This window comes from Esox lucius, chromosome 15 (genome assembly GCF_011004845.1).
Source record: "Esox lucius isolate fEsoLuc1 chromosome 15, fEsoLuc1.pri, whole genome shotgun sequence".
Lineage (NCBI taxonomy): Eukaryota > Metazoa > Chordata > Actinopteri > Esociformes > Esocidae > Esox > Esox lucius.
Window position 1 is genome coordinate 33,000,025 of NC_047583.1, and position 16,974 is coordinate 33,016,998.

The 16,974-nt window shown below is 39.7% G+C and overlaps 1 protein-coding gene across 4 annotated transcripts in view; it reads right to left on the bottom strand.

Annotated features, from left to right (window-relative positions):
• Positions 1–2,682: 2,682 nt before the first annotated feature.
• Positions 2,683–16,974, bottom strand: part of LOC105030282 (MAM domain-containing glycosylphosphatidylinositol anchor protein 1) — a 439,262-nt gene continuing 424,970 nt past the window's right edge. For all 4 annotated transcript variants that reach the window (XM_013133057.4, XM_020053829.3, XM_020053828.3 and 1 more), the window contains exon 19: positions 2,683–6,729. In XM_013133057.4, coding sequence (XP_012988511.2) covers positions 6,635–6,729 — 95 coding nt within the window. In that variant the 3' untranslated portion in view covers positions 2,683–6,634. The remainder of the gene's footprint in view (positions 6,730–16,974) is intronic.

Consider the following 16,974-nt stretch of genomic DNA (forward strand, 5'->3'; position numbering starts at 1 on the left):
GCATCTCTACATGTATGGCAGCCATTACATTCCAGTGTCTGTTAAATTCCAACATAGGCACACCTTATTTTACTTAATGTGGTACTGATTAGGTGATTACCTAATTTAACTTGGAAGAGTATAAAAACCACTGCTGTGGTCATCACTATCCTCTTGCAATAGGACCAGCTGAATGGCAAAAACAGTGCAAGTAGTACCTTAAAGGTAATTTGAATGAAAAAATAACTATTCAGCATGATAAAAGCTTGAAGAAAAGCTTTGCATGAGGAAAAGAAGGGTTAAATTCTGGCTCTGGCAGAGGGATACAGTAAGTGTCAGGTTGCTTCCATCCTGAAAATGTCTAAGACGGCGGTTCATAAGAACAAGGTCAAGCAACAGACATTGGGGACAACAAAGCTACAGACTGGCAGAGGGCGAAAATGACTGTCCACTGACAGAGAAGACAATCAACTAATTCGAATGTCACCCAACAACAGTAGGATGACATCAAGTGACCTACAAAAAGAATGGCAAACAGCAGCTGGTGTGAAGTGCACGGCGAGGACGGTTCGAAACAGGCTCCATGAGGCAAGGTTGAAGTCGTGCAAAGCTAGAAAAAAGCCCTTCATCAATGAGAAGCAAAGAAGAGCCTGGCTAAACTTTGCAAAAGACCATAAGGATTGGACCGTAGAGGAATGGAGTAAGGTCATCTTCTCTGTTGAGTAAAATGTTACACCTGGTCATCTAATGGTTAGACGAGACCTGGAGAGGCCTACAAGACACAGTGTCACACGCCCACTGTGAAATTTGGTGGAGGATCGGTGATGATCTGGGGATGGTTCAGCAAGGCTGGAATTGGGCAGATTTGTCTTTGTGAAGGACGCATTTATCAAGCCAAGTACAAGGTTATCCTGGAAGAATACCTGCTTCCTTCTGCTCTGACAATGTTCCCCAAGTCTGTGAATCTTTTTTTTTCCAGCAGGACAATGTTTCACACAACACAGCCAGGTCAATCAAGATGTGGATGGAGGACCACCAGATCAAGACCCTGTCCAATCTCCAGATGTGAACCCCATTGAAAACCTCTGGAATTTGATCAAGAGGAAGATGGATGGTCACAAGCCATCAAACAAAGCCGATCTACTTGAATTATTTGTGCGAGGAGTGGTGACAGACTGGTGGAGGGCATTCCAAGATGCATGAAAGCTGTGTTAAAAAAATCAGGGTTATTCCACCAAATATTGAGTTACTACTAAGTTAAAACATTAGTATTTTGTTGTTGAAAAATTAATACGAATTTGTTTTCTTTGCATTATTTGAGGTCTGAAAACAATGAATATTCTTTTGGTTATTTTGACCAGTTATTGTTTTCTACAAATAAATACTCTAAATTACAATATTTATATTTAGAATTTGGGTGCAATGTTGTCAGTAGTTTATAGAATAAAACAAAACTGTTAATTTTACTCAAACACAAACTGATAATTTTGCAATGGTCTCTTAATTCTTTCCAGAGCTGTGTGTGTGTGTGTGTGTGTGTGTGTGTGTGTGTGTGTGTGTGTGTGTGTGTGTGTGTGTGTGTGTGTGTGTATATATATATATATATATATATATATATATATATATATATATATGAATGTTTCAGCTGTGCCACCAGGTAGGTTTACAAAGAACACAGTTGTATTTACAGCAACAATCTGGAAACAATTGGGGTTGCACAACCTTATAGGATATTAATAACTTTGTTTTTACACCTTGTCAACTCATGGAATAGAACCAGCAAATGTTTATTTAATGGCCAAACACTCTTGACCTCTAGGCTACCCTACCAAGCCTTCCTTGCAATTGTCAGTTATTGTAAACATGTGTAGTAACCAAACCTGAAATAACAAGTGAACATAAATTGCACCAAACCTTTTAATTATTTGGGGTCAATGCCATTTTCTTACTTAGAACATAATTATTATTTTATCATTTAAAATTGTGTAATTAACATTTCGCTTACACATTTTTGTATGATTTCTATGTCCTACGTCAGGCATTGTCATCTTGCCTCCTACCTGAACTTACAGTTGTAATTCTGTATTAAATACGGTTATGTTGAAGTTAGCAAATGGTTTGTGATTCACCAAAAATTATTAAAAAAATGCACAGTTCAGGGGTTGAAGCTATGAGAGATTAGTATTCAGTAAGCTTCTCTCATTTACAACCAGAAGTACTGTAAACTCTTGAATAAAGCTTGGAAAAAAATGCCTCCCTAAATTGCACTCAAGTCATAACTTCAGTCCAGAACTATTCATATTGACCTTTTACATAGTACAGTGCCTATAGAAAATGTACCCACATGTTAAACCTTTGGACATTATGCTGCGCCAGTTCCTTTAAGTTTCATACATTTACTGTGAATCAAGATTTTTTTCCTACTAATATACACATCATACTTTACACTTCTAAGGGGATTTTATGTTATTATTGTTTACTGAAAATGTACATTAAACTACAAAAAATATCTGAATTGGTAGATTCACCAACTTGCATTCATGGATGTATAGTAAATGTTTTTTTAATTATATTTACAGAATTATAGGCACCCTAGATAAAAACGAACAAACAAGGCCGTGGTAAACTGCAAAGCTGTCATCAAAGCAAAGGGTGGGTAATTTGAAGAATCTAAACACTTGAATGAGTAGGTCTGTCCAAACATTTGACTGGTATAGTATATTTATTATTCTTTGTAAAAGGCAAGGTTCCCTCTTTCTCACTTTGCTAATGGCAGTATCTGCCATGTTAGAAAAACAGTTTGTTAAAAAAAGTATTATTATTATATATAGAAAATCTGCCTTTTTTAGAGTTACAGACCTACAGGTCTGGGCGGGCTTGAGTTAATGGTTTGGGTTGGAACGGGCACACATTTTCATGCCAGAGAACTCTACACCACATGAACCCTTCTAGATCAGGCCAGCTCAACAAAGTGGATAACTGAGCAAGTAGGACACTGATCAGAAAAGCTACCCATTGGCCAATGGCAACTATGACAGAGCTATAGATTTTAGTGTGCAAGTTACAATAATATTCCAAACCCTCCACAAATCTGTCCTTTATAAATAATGGCAAGAAGGAAGCCATTACTCAAAAAAGACTGCCTTGAATCCCATTTGCACTATGCCAAATAACACTGTAGATTCTGTACCCATTTGGCAAATAGTTCTCTGGTCTGACAAAACTAAAATGGAACTTTTGGGCCTAAATGCAATGTGTTACATTTGGCAAAAACCAAACACGTCACATCAAAAAACATAATATGTATGTGTGGTGTCGGGGGGCAGAACGTTATGAGGAAGTTTCACATTATCAGCAGCTACTTATACCTGCTGCCCTGTGCAAAAAAACTGAAACAGGTACTGAAGAATTTCAGCATGACAATAAACCTTAGCGCACAATCAAATCTACAGTGGAGTGGCTAATGAAAAATGCAAATGGTGTTCAACTGCCTAGTCAAATCCCTGACCTAAATCCAATTGAAAATGATTGGCCTGACAGATTTATAATCCCCAATTAACTTGATATTGCTAAATCAAGGTGTATAAAGGTGGTAGAAAACTATACCAACAGACTCACTGTGGTAGAGTAAAGATGTAATCAGCGTCAACAGTGGTTCCACAAAGTATTAACTAAGTGGGGTGGGGTCATGTAAAACAAAATGGGCAATATGGTAATAACTGATAAAAAAATCTTAAATGCATGAAACTATGAAGCACTGACAACTAAATTAAAAAAAAGTTCAACGTGGGTGTAGCCTTTCTATAGGCACTGTAAATAAAGCGCTAGTTCACCCAGACTTATGAAGTTAAACTTTTCTTCATTCCGAGTTGTACATGCACACTGCACTGAACACAGAGCTACAACACCTGACCTCTTACTGACATGACCTGAGATGCCAAAATTGGAAGAGCAGCTTCTTAACGACATGAGTTATTGTTACATCGGTTAGTTACAGTAAACTTAACTGAATAGTAGTGACACAGAAGATGCCTCCCACCAACATTAATTTTAAATTCTTTAAATTCTTTCTGTGAGCTTGAAATGCTTTTGGGACCTAAAAAGCCATTCCGATTTGATGAGAGACACCAAAAAGACAGCCAAAATGCAATTGAAATCCAAAATTGAGGGCCCATAGCCCATTTTTAAAAAGATTATTGAAGCATGTCTTAGAGGCACACAGTTTGTGGTCATCCATGTATTTTTAATGTATATGAACAAGATTCCCTTGTTAAGAAATGTAAATTGGGAAAATGAAATACAGTAAAAAGAGGTTTTGGTAGAATTTTTCAGACAATGACAGCTGATAACCTAGACATAACAGTATCTCTGAATCCCTACTTAACCCTTAAGTAGGGATTGAGAAGATCTGACAGGACTTGAAACATAGAAGTACTATGGTAAATTTGCCACCTGGCCTATTAGAGGGCAAGATGGAGCTACCTATGCAATCCACTCAAATGTACCCCAAAGGAGCCTTGAGAGCATAGTAGGAGGCTGCAGTTTTACGAATACAGGAAATTAATCTTAAGAGGAAGCACTAGCCAATTATATGTTTCTGCATCATCAGTCAGGTCGACATGTTGTTTGGGTCTTGGGCCCAATTACTTTGGCTGGGATTCAGTCAGATCACACATACTCGACAATATAGCCTTTAAAGGTAATTTCTTATTGAGAAGACATCTGAAGCGTTTACTGTGAAAAAAAAAAATCCTTCAAAATCTGCATGGTCAAGAATCTGCAATCGAAATGAGTTCCGGCTTTTTGTGCAACAATGGGTAGGGGTTTATAAGACTTCTTATCTTAACTGGGTGAACAGGTTTGCTCATAGAATGTGGACAGATGAATAAAGAAGTGCACGAACTAACTACGTGAGCTGATAGTGAATGAGTATTGCTCCACACAGAAACACAATCATACTATAACAATATGAAATGAGTACTCATCTTAAATAAACTAAGATTACATCATAGACATTCAACCTCAATCGGCTGATACAGTAATAGTAGGAAACGGTCCCTTCCCGAGCGCAATCGCTTCCGTTGATTAAGTTATTTCTTGACTCCTACACATGACATTCATCATCGGAAACCCGTGAAATAGAATCCGTCAATTGAATCTGTTTCCCCGCCTACCTCACCCGTTTGTCCTCTTGTTGGGTCTTGACCCTCTGTCCGAATTATATTCCGTTGAAGCCGCATTTAAATGCAGTTAAAATAAATGTCATATCACATCCAACTACTCCCTGTATAGGAAGCACAAAGTCAATGTTCCATTGGTTTCAGCCAGTCAGAGATCCTATGAATGGCTGAAATTTGATCAGCTTGGGGGTGGAGGTGTACAGGGAGTGAGGATTTGACTGGCTAAGTGTGATGAAGTGGGGAAGCTTATCTCTTTCAAGTCGATGTGTTGGTGAATATGGAGGTGGTGGGTGTAACAAAGGTGACTGACCTGACCCAGTCTATAGTGCTCAAGCGGGCTAGGCAAAGGGTGCCCACCAAAAACAACCACGGCCTTTCATTCCCAATGACCACCTTTCTCCAGCAGTCCTTTAAATAATTTTTACCCACTCCCTGAAAAAAGGCCTAAGAATACGAAGTGTAGCGTATAGGGTCGATTGAGACAATATATAGAGCAAAACCACAAGGAAAAAAAAACAAAAAAACTATACATTGTATAAATTTGTGCTTCTTTAGTTTCGCTTTGTCATAGCCTGTAAAGTTGCCCATGTCCACAAGTGTTTTTTTCTTAGTATTTCTTTTTTTAGTTTGATTTCAACTTTTGTAATATATTCATATATAGAGAAATGTACTGTACATGTACAGTCCAATGCAGGTCATCTATGGCCGCGACCTGTAGAGGAGAGGCCAACAGGAGCATTTACTCAGATTCCTTCCCTAGATTCCTTTATCTGTCAGTCACTCAGTCTGCCTAGATGATCGACAGCTCCCTTGCGCTGAGGCCAAGGAGGCGAAGGGGAGGGTTCAATAAGGAGGGGGATCCCTCCCCTTTCCAATGTCAAACTTATCATTCTAAGCTCCTATCCCTACCATCCTTTCCTTATTTCCCTCAGTTTCTTCCTCATCTTTGGTAGAGTGTCCGACACATGGTATTTGTCCAGTATACGGGGTCATGGGTCACGTGGGGGCAGAGTGGTGTTAAGATTAGGGGGATTGATGGAAGAGTGTGTGAGAATGAATAAAAGCATGAAGTAGGAGTGATATTTTGTTTCAAAAGGTCTCAAGGCCATAGAGGTAACAACCTTGCCCCAGTCCAAAACAGCAACATTGGTTGAAAGAAGAAATGGCTGAACCATCTGACAATAAAGGTGTGACTGTTGAAAAGAAAAATGAGAGAGTGAGAGAGGGAGGAAGAATCAATCAAGCGAGACTCAGTTACAAAACTTTAACAAGCATAGCCGGGCGGAATGGGAAAACTGAGGCATGGATTAGTGTCAAAAACAGGGGTAGCGATGAAAAGGGAAAAGTGGATGGGTAGCTGTGAGGAGGAGGGGGAGATGTAGTGAAGGGATACGAAGGCGGGGAAAGAAGAAGGGAGGCGCAAGTCGGGGCAGTAGCCTGTCTTGGCAGACAGGGAACACTGTGCATTGTGCTCATCATCTGTAGAGCAGCAGTAGACACGAGCAGAGGGCGAAGGACAGCAACGAGGCCAATGGGAGTGAGTGCCGATCTGGGGCTCTTCCAATCAGAACTGTGAAACAAAACAGAAACAAAACAAACTAAGTGGTCTGACCTCAATAGGTTATTGGACACAAGTCACATTGATTGTACAAAATTGAATAGTTGAGACCTCTTGACATTTGCGGTAGTTACCATCCAACACTATAATCTAGTGTGGCAATCTATTTGTGGAAAAATACATGAAATAAGTATACAGTGAAGCTTTGAGGTACTGTGACTCAGTACCAAGGTCTGATGAAGACAGTAGAAGTGGAGATATCAGGTAATAAAAGCCTGAGAGTGGAATAGAGGAGTAATGCTTTTCAACACTTCAGAGGCAGAGTTCACAATGGAGATTGGACATGTGTCATAAGTGCTCAAAATAGCATCTGAGAGATGAGTTGCCCATTGATGTCATCATCAAACTGCTTGCCTTTTGTTCAACACAAAGATCGCTAAACAAAGCCAAATCAAAGAATAGCTTGTGTGGTGGGCAGGAAATGTAATGCTCATTGGACGGTTGAAGTACAGTGTTTTTATTATGAATACAATATACATTTCTTACTGTGTTTTCTTGGACTCATAGGGATTTAAAGAAATAGTATCAAAAAGCAACTATCACTACAATAAAAACCTGGGGAAATAAAATATAAAGGGTTCTATTTAACCCATGTTTCAAATGTACAGCACTATACCATGATTAAAATCTCAAGGTAATGTTCTCATGTTAGTGGAGACATGATAAAGGCTGCATATGTTGGCTCAATTGAAAATTTAATTTTCTATGATACTTTAGTATTACAGATGTAAAAGAGCCCTCACTATAGTTTTAAAGCTAATTTAATCTATTAATGTCATGGTCTTAATACTGCTGTATTCTGATTACATGGCAGTGAACCTCACAACCTCTCAGTTACCATTACATTTAAAGCGACACTGTGTAGAATCCTACCTATAAACAATAATACAACTTCTCCTCACCATCTTCCCTTATCAAATGAGTATTAGCTAGTCCAGGTTGTTGAGATAGTTTACAGAAATGTTATACAGAAACTGTGCAAATTAAAGACAGAAAACTAAGCAGAAGAAAATGTTGTCTGAATCTGATGAAGATTACCTGAATGTCACTTTGTTGATGGACAGATAGAAATATAGTGAAGTGGTAGGTACAGAAATATTTGGACATGGACCACATTTTCATAATTTTGTCTCTGTAGGCCACCACAAATTATTTTAAATGAAACAACGGAGATGCAGTTGAAGTTATGCATTTTCATACACGGTCCCCTTATTTCCAGACAAATTAACACAATCATATATTAAATGTACATTTTTAATACTTTGTCAAGAATCCTTTGCAGGCAATTGTTATGCATACAGGTACCCTGTATGTGCGTTTGTGTTTTTCCCCTCCTGCCGTTTCCCCAGGTGTCCTTTATGTTCCTGATTGTGCTAGTTGGTGTTTCCCACCTGGCATTCATGAGTGCATCGCCTGACTGCTGAGGTGGACCAATCAGTGGACACCCCTCCTTATTGCACCACCTGTTTCTTTTTCCATTAACCAATCGCATCACACATCCCTGGTTTAAAAACCCAGTCAGTTGGTTCTCCCAGAGACTCTTTGCTTTACCCCACATGGACATAGACACTCTAGAGCAGACCTGGGCAAGATAAGGCCCTTGGGCCGGATCCGGCCCGTTGAGTCATTCTATCCAGCCCGCGATACATCCAAAACTTTTAAAATAATAAAAAAAAAAAAATACCTGACGAGGTCCACAGATTACGTTACTTTATTTACTGTTGCATATTCATTTATTTTAAAATTAAAGGTCCCGTGGCACTCCCAGTAATAAGTACAGCAGTATCATACTGTCTGTTTAAAATACCTGTAAGTTGAAACAAGGTATTTGCGTTGCTATGATACGTATGGGACCAGCACCACAATCCACGTGCGGAAGTTATCATTTGTACGTACTATACACAATTGATGGCTAGCAATCTCTGGAAATGAGCCTAAGAAAAGTTGATAACGAAAATATTTATTTGCAGATGTCGCAGGTAAAGCAACTTGCTTAATATGTTAAGCTAATGTCACAGAGTACAATTTGCAGAGGCACTTCCAGAGCAAGCTGAGAGTGAAATACAAAAACTGTCAACCGATGCTACAATTCAACAAGTCCAAGCGCAGATGCAGCCTCTCTGATGAACATCTTGCAGCAGTTCCGCACACTGCTTCAACAGTACCGCACACTCCTTCAACAGAAATGACTCCTTACTTCACCTAACTTGTCAACGCCCATGAGGCTCTCCTGTTCATATTGTGTAGCCCTAAAAGTTGATTTCTTGGGTCTGGGCTGCTGGAATCGCCGTCGTTAAAAGCACGTATTACAAAAAATATACTGTATTAAGTTAGATGACGGCAAAAATAACTGTTATACACTATATCTTATGTAATGTAGCTTACTCTGTTGAGTTGAAAGTAAAGTTTTAAGGCAAATATGTGTTGAAACATTTCGGTTGAGTAATAACCCTAAAAAGTTATTTTTTAGGCCTTTGCCAATAACAGTTGTTATAATAATAATAATAATAACAGAAAATAAAATATAAAAACATTGTTAAAGTAAATTCAATTCAATTATGAAAACGGTGTTACATGGAAAATAAATATGCATAAATATTATATGCAAGTTAACAGAGTTAGCTATGTTGTGTGTTTTTTAGGCATGTTGGTTAAAAAAGTAATCTGGCCCACGATGCTCTCTGGCATGTTAGGTGTGGCCCCCTAGTGAAAAATATTACCCACCCCTGCTCTACAAGGTGCTGGAGGGTTCATGGGAGTTTGCCCAATCAATCCACATGTGTTTTGTGGATTTGGAGAAGGCATTCGACTGTGTCCATCGCGGCATCCTGTGGAGGGTGCTTCAGGAGTATGGGGTCCTGGGTCCTTTGCTAATGGCTGTCAGGTCCCTGTACGACCAAAGCAGGAGCTTGTTTGGCATTGCCGGCAGTAAGTCAGACTTGTTCCCAGTGCGTGTTGGACTCCGGCAGGGCTGCCAGGGGCCAGAGGGTGTCAGGTTTGGGGACCACACGATTTCGTCTCTGCTCTTTGCGGATGATGTTGTCGTGTTGGCCCCTTCAAACCAGGACCTTCAGCATGCACTGGGACGGTTTGCAGCCGAGTGTGAAGCGGTTGGGATGAAAATGAGTACCTCCAAATCCGAGGCCATGGTCCTCAGTCAGAAAAGGGTGGCTTGCTCACTTCAGGTTGGTGGAGAGTTCCTGCCTCAAGTGGAGGAGTTTAAGTATCTAGGGGTCTTGTTCACGAGTGAGGGAAGGATGGAACGGGAGATTGACAGAAGGATCGGTGCAGCTTCTGCAGTAATGCGGTCAATGTATCGGTCTGTCGTGATGAAGAAAGAGCTGAGCCGCAAGGCTCTGGTCATGAGCTTTGGGTCATGACCGAAATGACAACATCGCAGATACAGGCGGCCGAAATGAGCTTTCTCCGCAGGGTGGCTGGGCGATCCCTTAGAGATAGGGTGAGAAGCTCGGTCACCCGGGAGGAGCTCAGAGTAGAGCCACTGCTCCTCCACATCGAGAGGGGTCAGCTGAGGTGGCTTGGGCATCTGTTTCGGATGCCTCCTGGATGCCTTCCCGGGAAGGTGTTCCAGGCCCGTCCCACTGGGAGGAGACCCCGGGGGAAGACCTAGGACACGCTGGAGGGACTATGTCTCCCGGCTGGCCTGGGAATACCTCGGTGTCCCCCCGGAAGAGCTGGAGGAAGTGTCTAGGGAGAGGGAAGTCTGGGCATCTCTGCTTAGACTGCTGCCCCCGCAACCTGGCCCCGGATAATCGGAAGAAGATGGATGGATGGATGTTCGGAAGTCAAGATTAGCTTGTTATCACCATCATAACATTTTGACTCAGGAAACTGACTATGAAGGCCTGCAACAAATAAATTGATCACATAAGGTCTTACCTCTGATCTTGGAGCTGGCAGGAGGGGTGACTAAAATGCAGGACTGTACATTTTATATGTAGGAAACATTTAAGAATGTACATTATTTATTCATGTTAATTAAACATTTAGATTTTGATATTGCTTTTATGTCATTATTTCATTTCCAACAAAATAAAATTGTCTGGGCTTCAGTACCTGTTTGTTGTAGTCTGACATTTATTTACAGTTGTGCTCAAAAGTTTGCATACCTTTTGGAGAATTGACAATATATATACCATTTGTAAAGAAAACATGTGAGCAGGCAAAACATATGTATTTTATTTCTTAAGGGATTCACATTCAACTGTAAGTCATAACAGAATCACACAAAAATAAAATATGGCAACAAAGAAAAAATTAACTGCCCCCTGTTCAGAAGTCTACATACCCTTAGTTCTTAATACTGTATATTGTCCCCTTTAGCATCAGTGACAGCATGCAGTCTTTTGTAATAGTTGTCTATGAGGCCCCAAATTCCTGTAGGTTGTATAGAGTATCTCACAAAAGTGAGTACACCCCTCACCTTTTTGCAAATATTTGATTATATCTTTTCATGTGAAATTACACTGAGTGTACAGCTTGGATAACAGTGTACATTTTCTGTCCCCTCAAAATAACTCAACACACAGCCATCAATGTACAACCGCTGGCAACAAAAGTGAGTACACCCCTAAGTGAAAATGTACAGTTATTTTGAGGGGACAGCAAATGTACACTTACACTTATTCAAGCTGTTAACTCACTACTTTACATTGTAGCATTGAAGTGTCATTTCTTCAGTGTTGTCACATTAAAAGATATAATCAAATATTAGCAAAAATGTGAGAGGTGTACTCACTTTTGTGAGATACTGTAGCTGCCCATTGGTCTTGACAAAAATATTGGTTGTCTTGCATGAACCGCAACTTTGAGATCTCCCCAGAGTGGCTCAATTATCTTAAGGTCAGGAGACTGTGATGACCACTTCAGAACCTTAACCTTTTTCTGCTGTAACCACTGGAGGGTCAACTTGGCCTTGTGCTTAGGGTCATTGCCATGCTGGAAAGTCCAAGAGTGTCCCATGCGCAGCTTTCATGCAGAAGAATGCAAATTGTCTGCCAGTATTTTCTGATAACATGCATTCATCTTGCCATCAATTTTCACAAGATTCCCCATGCCTTTAGAGCTCACACACAACCAAAACATCACCATCCTTCACAGTGGGGATGGTATTCTGTTCACTATAGGTCTTATTGACCCCTCTCCAAACATAGTGCTGATGGTTGTAACCATAAAGTTCTATTTTGTCTAATCACTCCAAATTACAGTGTGCCAGAAGCAGTGAGGTGTGTCAAGGTGTTGTCGGGAATATTGTATCTGGGCTCCTTTCTGGCAAATCAACCATGCTGCTCACACAAACCCCTTAAGCTGTGTGCTGACTGTGGGCCAGAAGGATAACGATTGAACATACGAGATTAATTCATAAGTAGCCCAAAGTGTCCAATACAATCAACAAATGACTTTTCTATATTGACATGGCTGTATTTTGAAAAACTGTATATTTCAATATGTAGGCTAATGTAAATCATGCTTTGAAATGGTTTACATAGCATTCATGTGTGCAAATAAAGCTTTTTGTTAGTGTAATTTATCCTTTGCAATTCAACAATATCAAGCTTCCTTGCAGATGGCATGCAATATTATACCAAGGAGGTGGTCTAATACCCAGCAGCCAATATTTTCTATGATTTACTTACACAGACTTGATATAATTTTATCTTTATGTATATGGAAAGAAGCAAAACAATAATGTGCATACATACACCTTTACATTCACTTAAATTTATTTTGAACATAAGGCATGTGACCTAAAAGTCATGTTGTCAATAAGAATTTTGTGATTGGTTTAATACAATGTCCATGCCTATAGCTAAAAACGGAGTTGAATCTGTAGAAATGGTTTTGTATCTTATGGACTTGTATCTGTAGAAATTGATTTGTATTTTTAGAAATTGAGTTGTATTTGTAAAAACAGAGTTGTATCCACAAAAACAGAGTTGAACCTGCAAAAACTGAGTTTTATCTATAAAGCAGGATTTGTCATTTGCAAACTCCTGATGTTCATAAGTGCAAATCGTGAGATGCGTGTTGCGCCTTTTTGATTGACATTAGCTCCATACTCACACCAATCAGCTACCAAAGGTATCACAAAGTGGGGAGAACAAGTATTTGATACGATTTTGCAGGTTTTCTGTTTTCGACTCTCACAGTTGAAGTGTACCTATGATAAAAATTACAGACCTCTACATGCTTTGTAAGTAGTAAAACCTGGAAAATCGGCAGTGTATCAAATACTCGTTCTCCCTACTGTATTATCAACAACCCTGACATAAAACCCCTTAAAATAGTGAGAAATCTTGCAACCTCCTGTCAAGTCCAAGAAAATGTTGATACGCATGTTCCCACACACACACACACGCACACGTACATTGCTATGCCTGCAAACATACACTCCAAAACACACACTCACCCCCCACACACACACACACACACAAACATACACTGCACTTACGGGCCCTGTACACTAGGCATTTGAAAGATAAAATGTGGCTACCGAAATGTCACCTCACATGATTTGTCAATGGAGTCATGTGACCGTGTGCGCAGGGCACTGTGGGATACCTGGCAGCGCGAAGCTGGTGTGAGAGATGCAGGAAAATAGAGCTTAATTTCATAATATGCAAATTTGAGACAATTTCGCTAGATGGCATTGAGTGATAGCAAATCAGAAAAGGTTAGTCTGTTCCACCAGTCCACAGTATCCCTGTGAAAAGTTCCTACTATACAATTTTTCCTACAACGAACATGGGGGAAAAACGAATCATTGTTGTGTCTGGATTTCCAGAAATGTATAATGTTCAAACAAAGAAAGGGACGTGGGTAGACGTGTTCGAGGCTATTGGCATACCTAGTGGATTTTATGATGACTAATGCACATATATCTAATACGTCGTAATCAAATATGCAAATACTACACTAGCTGCTACACTATAACACTGTAGCTACATGGTCCGCATATAGAACAATTTGAATTAGATTTATTTGGTTTACTTTTATTAACCTAATTATCCCATATCCTTACCTGTGCTAAAAAAAAATATTCACATCATATTACTACTGGATACATAAGCGAATCAATGTATACTTCCCTCGTTGATAACAAAATAAAATATCCTAACCAAGCGTAGGCACACGAAAAATCAACATGCCTAGTGTACATGGCCCGTTACACAAAGCGAACAACACATTATGTATGCAAGCCGTCTTCGGAATGAGTTTCATAAATAAAGGGTGAGGCAGGTATTTTATTTAAGAGATCAATATGAATATATATTAGGAGATTTCTCTGGCAGGCAGAAAATCAATGTATTCATAATCAAGCTTTTATTCTGCCCGTCCTGTCCCATAGAGAACAAGTTAAGTGCCTGGCACAGGGATTGGCCCTGATTTTTCTTTCAAGGACCTTTGAAAGAGGAAAAGCACAGGAAGTCTGGCTGGTAATGGATAAAGATCTGTGATAGTATGTGTATCAAGCGTATCAGAATAAAAGTGCTGATCTAAGATCAATTTAGCCTTTTTGATCAGTGGTTCCCAACCAGGGGTACTAGGTCCCCTGGGGGTACTTGGCCAATCCACAGGGTACGTGAGAACAGTCATAACACCATAGGCTTACTTGTAAAATTAACTTGAGGTGGTACTTCAGGGGTGCAGTGAGCAGCGCAAAATTCTCTTTGTGGTACAGTAACTGAAACACGGTTTTAGATCATATGGAGATACAGGGTGGAGCTGATCCTAGATCAGGCGCTGCTGAGTCCGGCCTTCAAAACTTATAACACTCCATTCAGAAACCCACAAATATGTTTTGAATACTTGATAATTAATACATATTATTGATATTGTATAAGGGTATTTAACAGTCAATTATTTAGGAGGGGAAAATTGGGAAAGCAGGACAAGGGAATTGAACCCTGGTCTCTGTTGAGACCACAGTAGACTTCTGATTAATGCAACAGCTTTACTATGAAGAAAGTGGTGCAGTAAATCCAACATGCAGTTTAGGGACCAATTGTTTTTCTAATTTGTTTCTAATTTACAATTTAGCAAAATATTTAAATGTATTTCTAAAGACAAATCAACTGAGACCCAGGTCTCTTTCACAGCTGAATTTGGTTAAATGTTTTTTTAAACACATACAAAAAAACCACATGCATGTATAACTGAACATAATAAATAAGTCTGATTTTATGTGCAACAAAAGGTGAACATTTTGAAAGTTGAATTGCTGTACTAAGGTTAAATACATGATTTACTTGTGTAAAGTAAACCAATTTTAATCTTTTCTCACAACTCCATCCGAAGTTGCTACCAACTTGTTTGGGCGGGCTTCGGTGTTCGTTGTCACCGTCCTCCTGGTTGAGTTATTAGCATTTTAAGAAGCATAAAAAGCATAGGTGGCAATGTGCATCGGGGGAACATTGAGAAATGGAAGGAAGGATGAGAAAGAGATACAGAATCAGTCATCAGTTAGGACACAGTAAGTGTGCCCAAACTTTTGCCTAGTACTGCATAATCTTATGGCCTTCATGTGATTACATGGTACCTGGCACAGAGAAGCAAGATAGCATGGATTTCAATGTACAAGACAGTATGCATTTCAGCCCCTCCAATAATATTGGCACCCTTGGTAAAAATTAGCAAAACGGGCAGTGAAAAAAATATTCTTAATTGTTTAGCCTCTTGATATATTATTCTAAATATGAACAAAAATCTAACTTTTATTTAAAAATAAAAAAATATCATAAACCTAATATGTTTCTCAAATACACACCGATCAGCCATAACATTATGACCACCTGCTTAATATTGTGTAGGTCCCCCTTTTTTTTTTTTTTAAACACCTTTCTATCAGTACCAGTATTCACTTTTTCAGCAATTTGAGCTACAGTACCTTGTCTGTTTGTTCGGACAACACGGGCCAGTCTTCGCATCCCATGTGCATCAATGAGCATTGGCCCTGACCTTGTCACTGGTTCACCGCTTTTCTTTCCTTGGACTATTTTTGATAGATACTGACCACTGCAGACCGGGAACACCCCACAAGGGCTGGGGTTTTGGAGATGCTCTGACCCAGTCGTCTAGCCATCACAATGTGGCCTTTGTCAAAGACGCTCAGATCCTTACGTTTGCCAATTTTTCCTGCTTTAACACATCAACTTTGAGGACAGAATGTTCACTTGCTGCCTAATATGTCCCACCCCCTGACAGGTGCCATGATAACGAGATTATCAGTGTTATTCACTTTACCTCTCAGTGGTCATAATGTTATGGCTGATCGGTGTATATGTGCCACAATAAATGGAACCCTTAATTGAACACTTCGTGCAACCTTCTTTTGCCAAGATAAAAGGTCTGAGGGTTTTCCTATAATGCTCAAGTTTGGAGAAAACGGTAAGTGATCAGAGATTATTCCTCTATACAGAATTTTTCCAGATCCTTCAGATTCCAAGTTCCACACTTGTGGACTCTCCTCTTCACCTCATCCCACAGGTTTTCCATGGGGTTTAGGTCAGGGGACTCAAATTACCATGGCAAAACCATGACTCTCTGGTCAGTGAAGAAGATCCAACCACAGTACAGTTTAAGCTTCCTGGCAGAGGCAGTCAGGTTTTTATTTCATATCTGCTGGTACTTGAAGGAGGCCATGATACCATGTATCCTAACAAGTTGTCCAGGGCCTTTGGAAAAAAAACAGCCCCACAACACCAAAGATCCACCACCAAACTTCAAAATTGTTAATCTAATTTGTTTTTGTATTTGTATTTATTTATACAGACAAATCAACTGAGCCCCAGTAGGTCTGGTGTTTGTATCCAAAAAAGCTCATCTGACCATAGGAGCTGATCCCATTGAAAGTTCCAGTAACGTTTGGCAAACATTAGGTGCTTGAGTTTGTTGTTTGATGCAACCCTCCAAAACATGTAGTTATGTAGGTGGCATCTGATCATAAATTTGGAGAATTTATGACCCCAAGACCGAACTAACAACTGAAATTCTCCAGCTGTGATCCTTGGAGATTCTTTGGTCAACCATCCTCCTCACTGTGCGTGAGGCCAATATAGACACACGTCCTCTTCTAGGCTCTCCAGTTGCTTAAAAGTTCTTAATTATTGTCCTGATAGATGTCCCGGAAATGGGGACTTTCAACAGTTGAGCTATTTTGTATAGCCATTTCCTGAT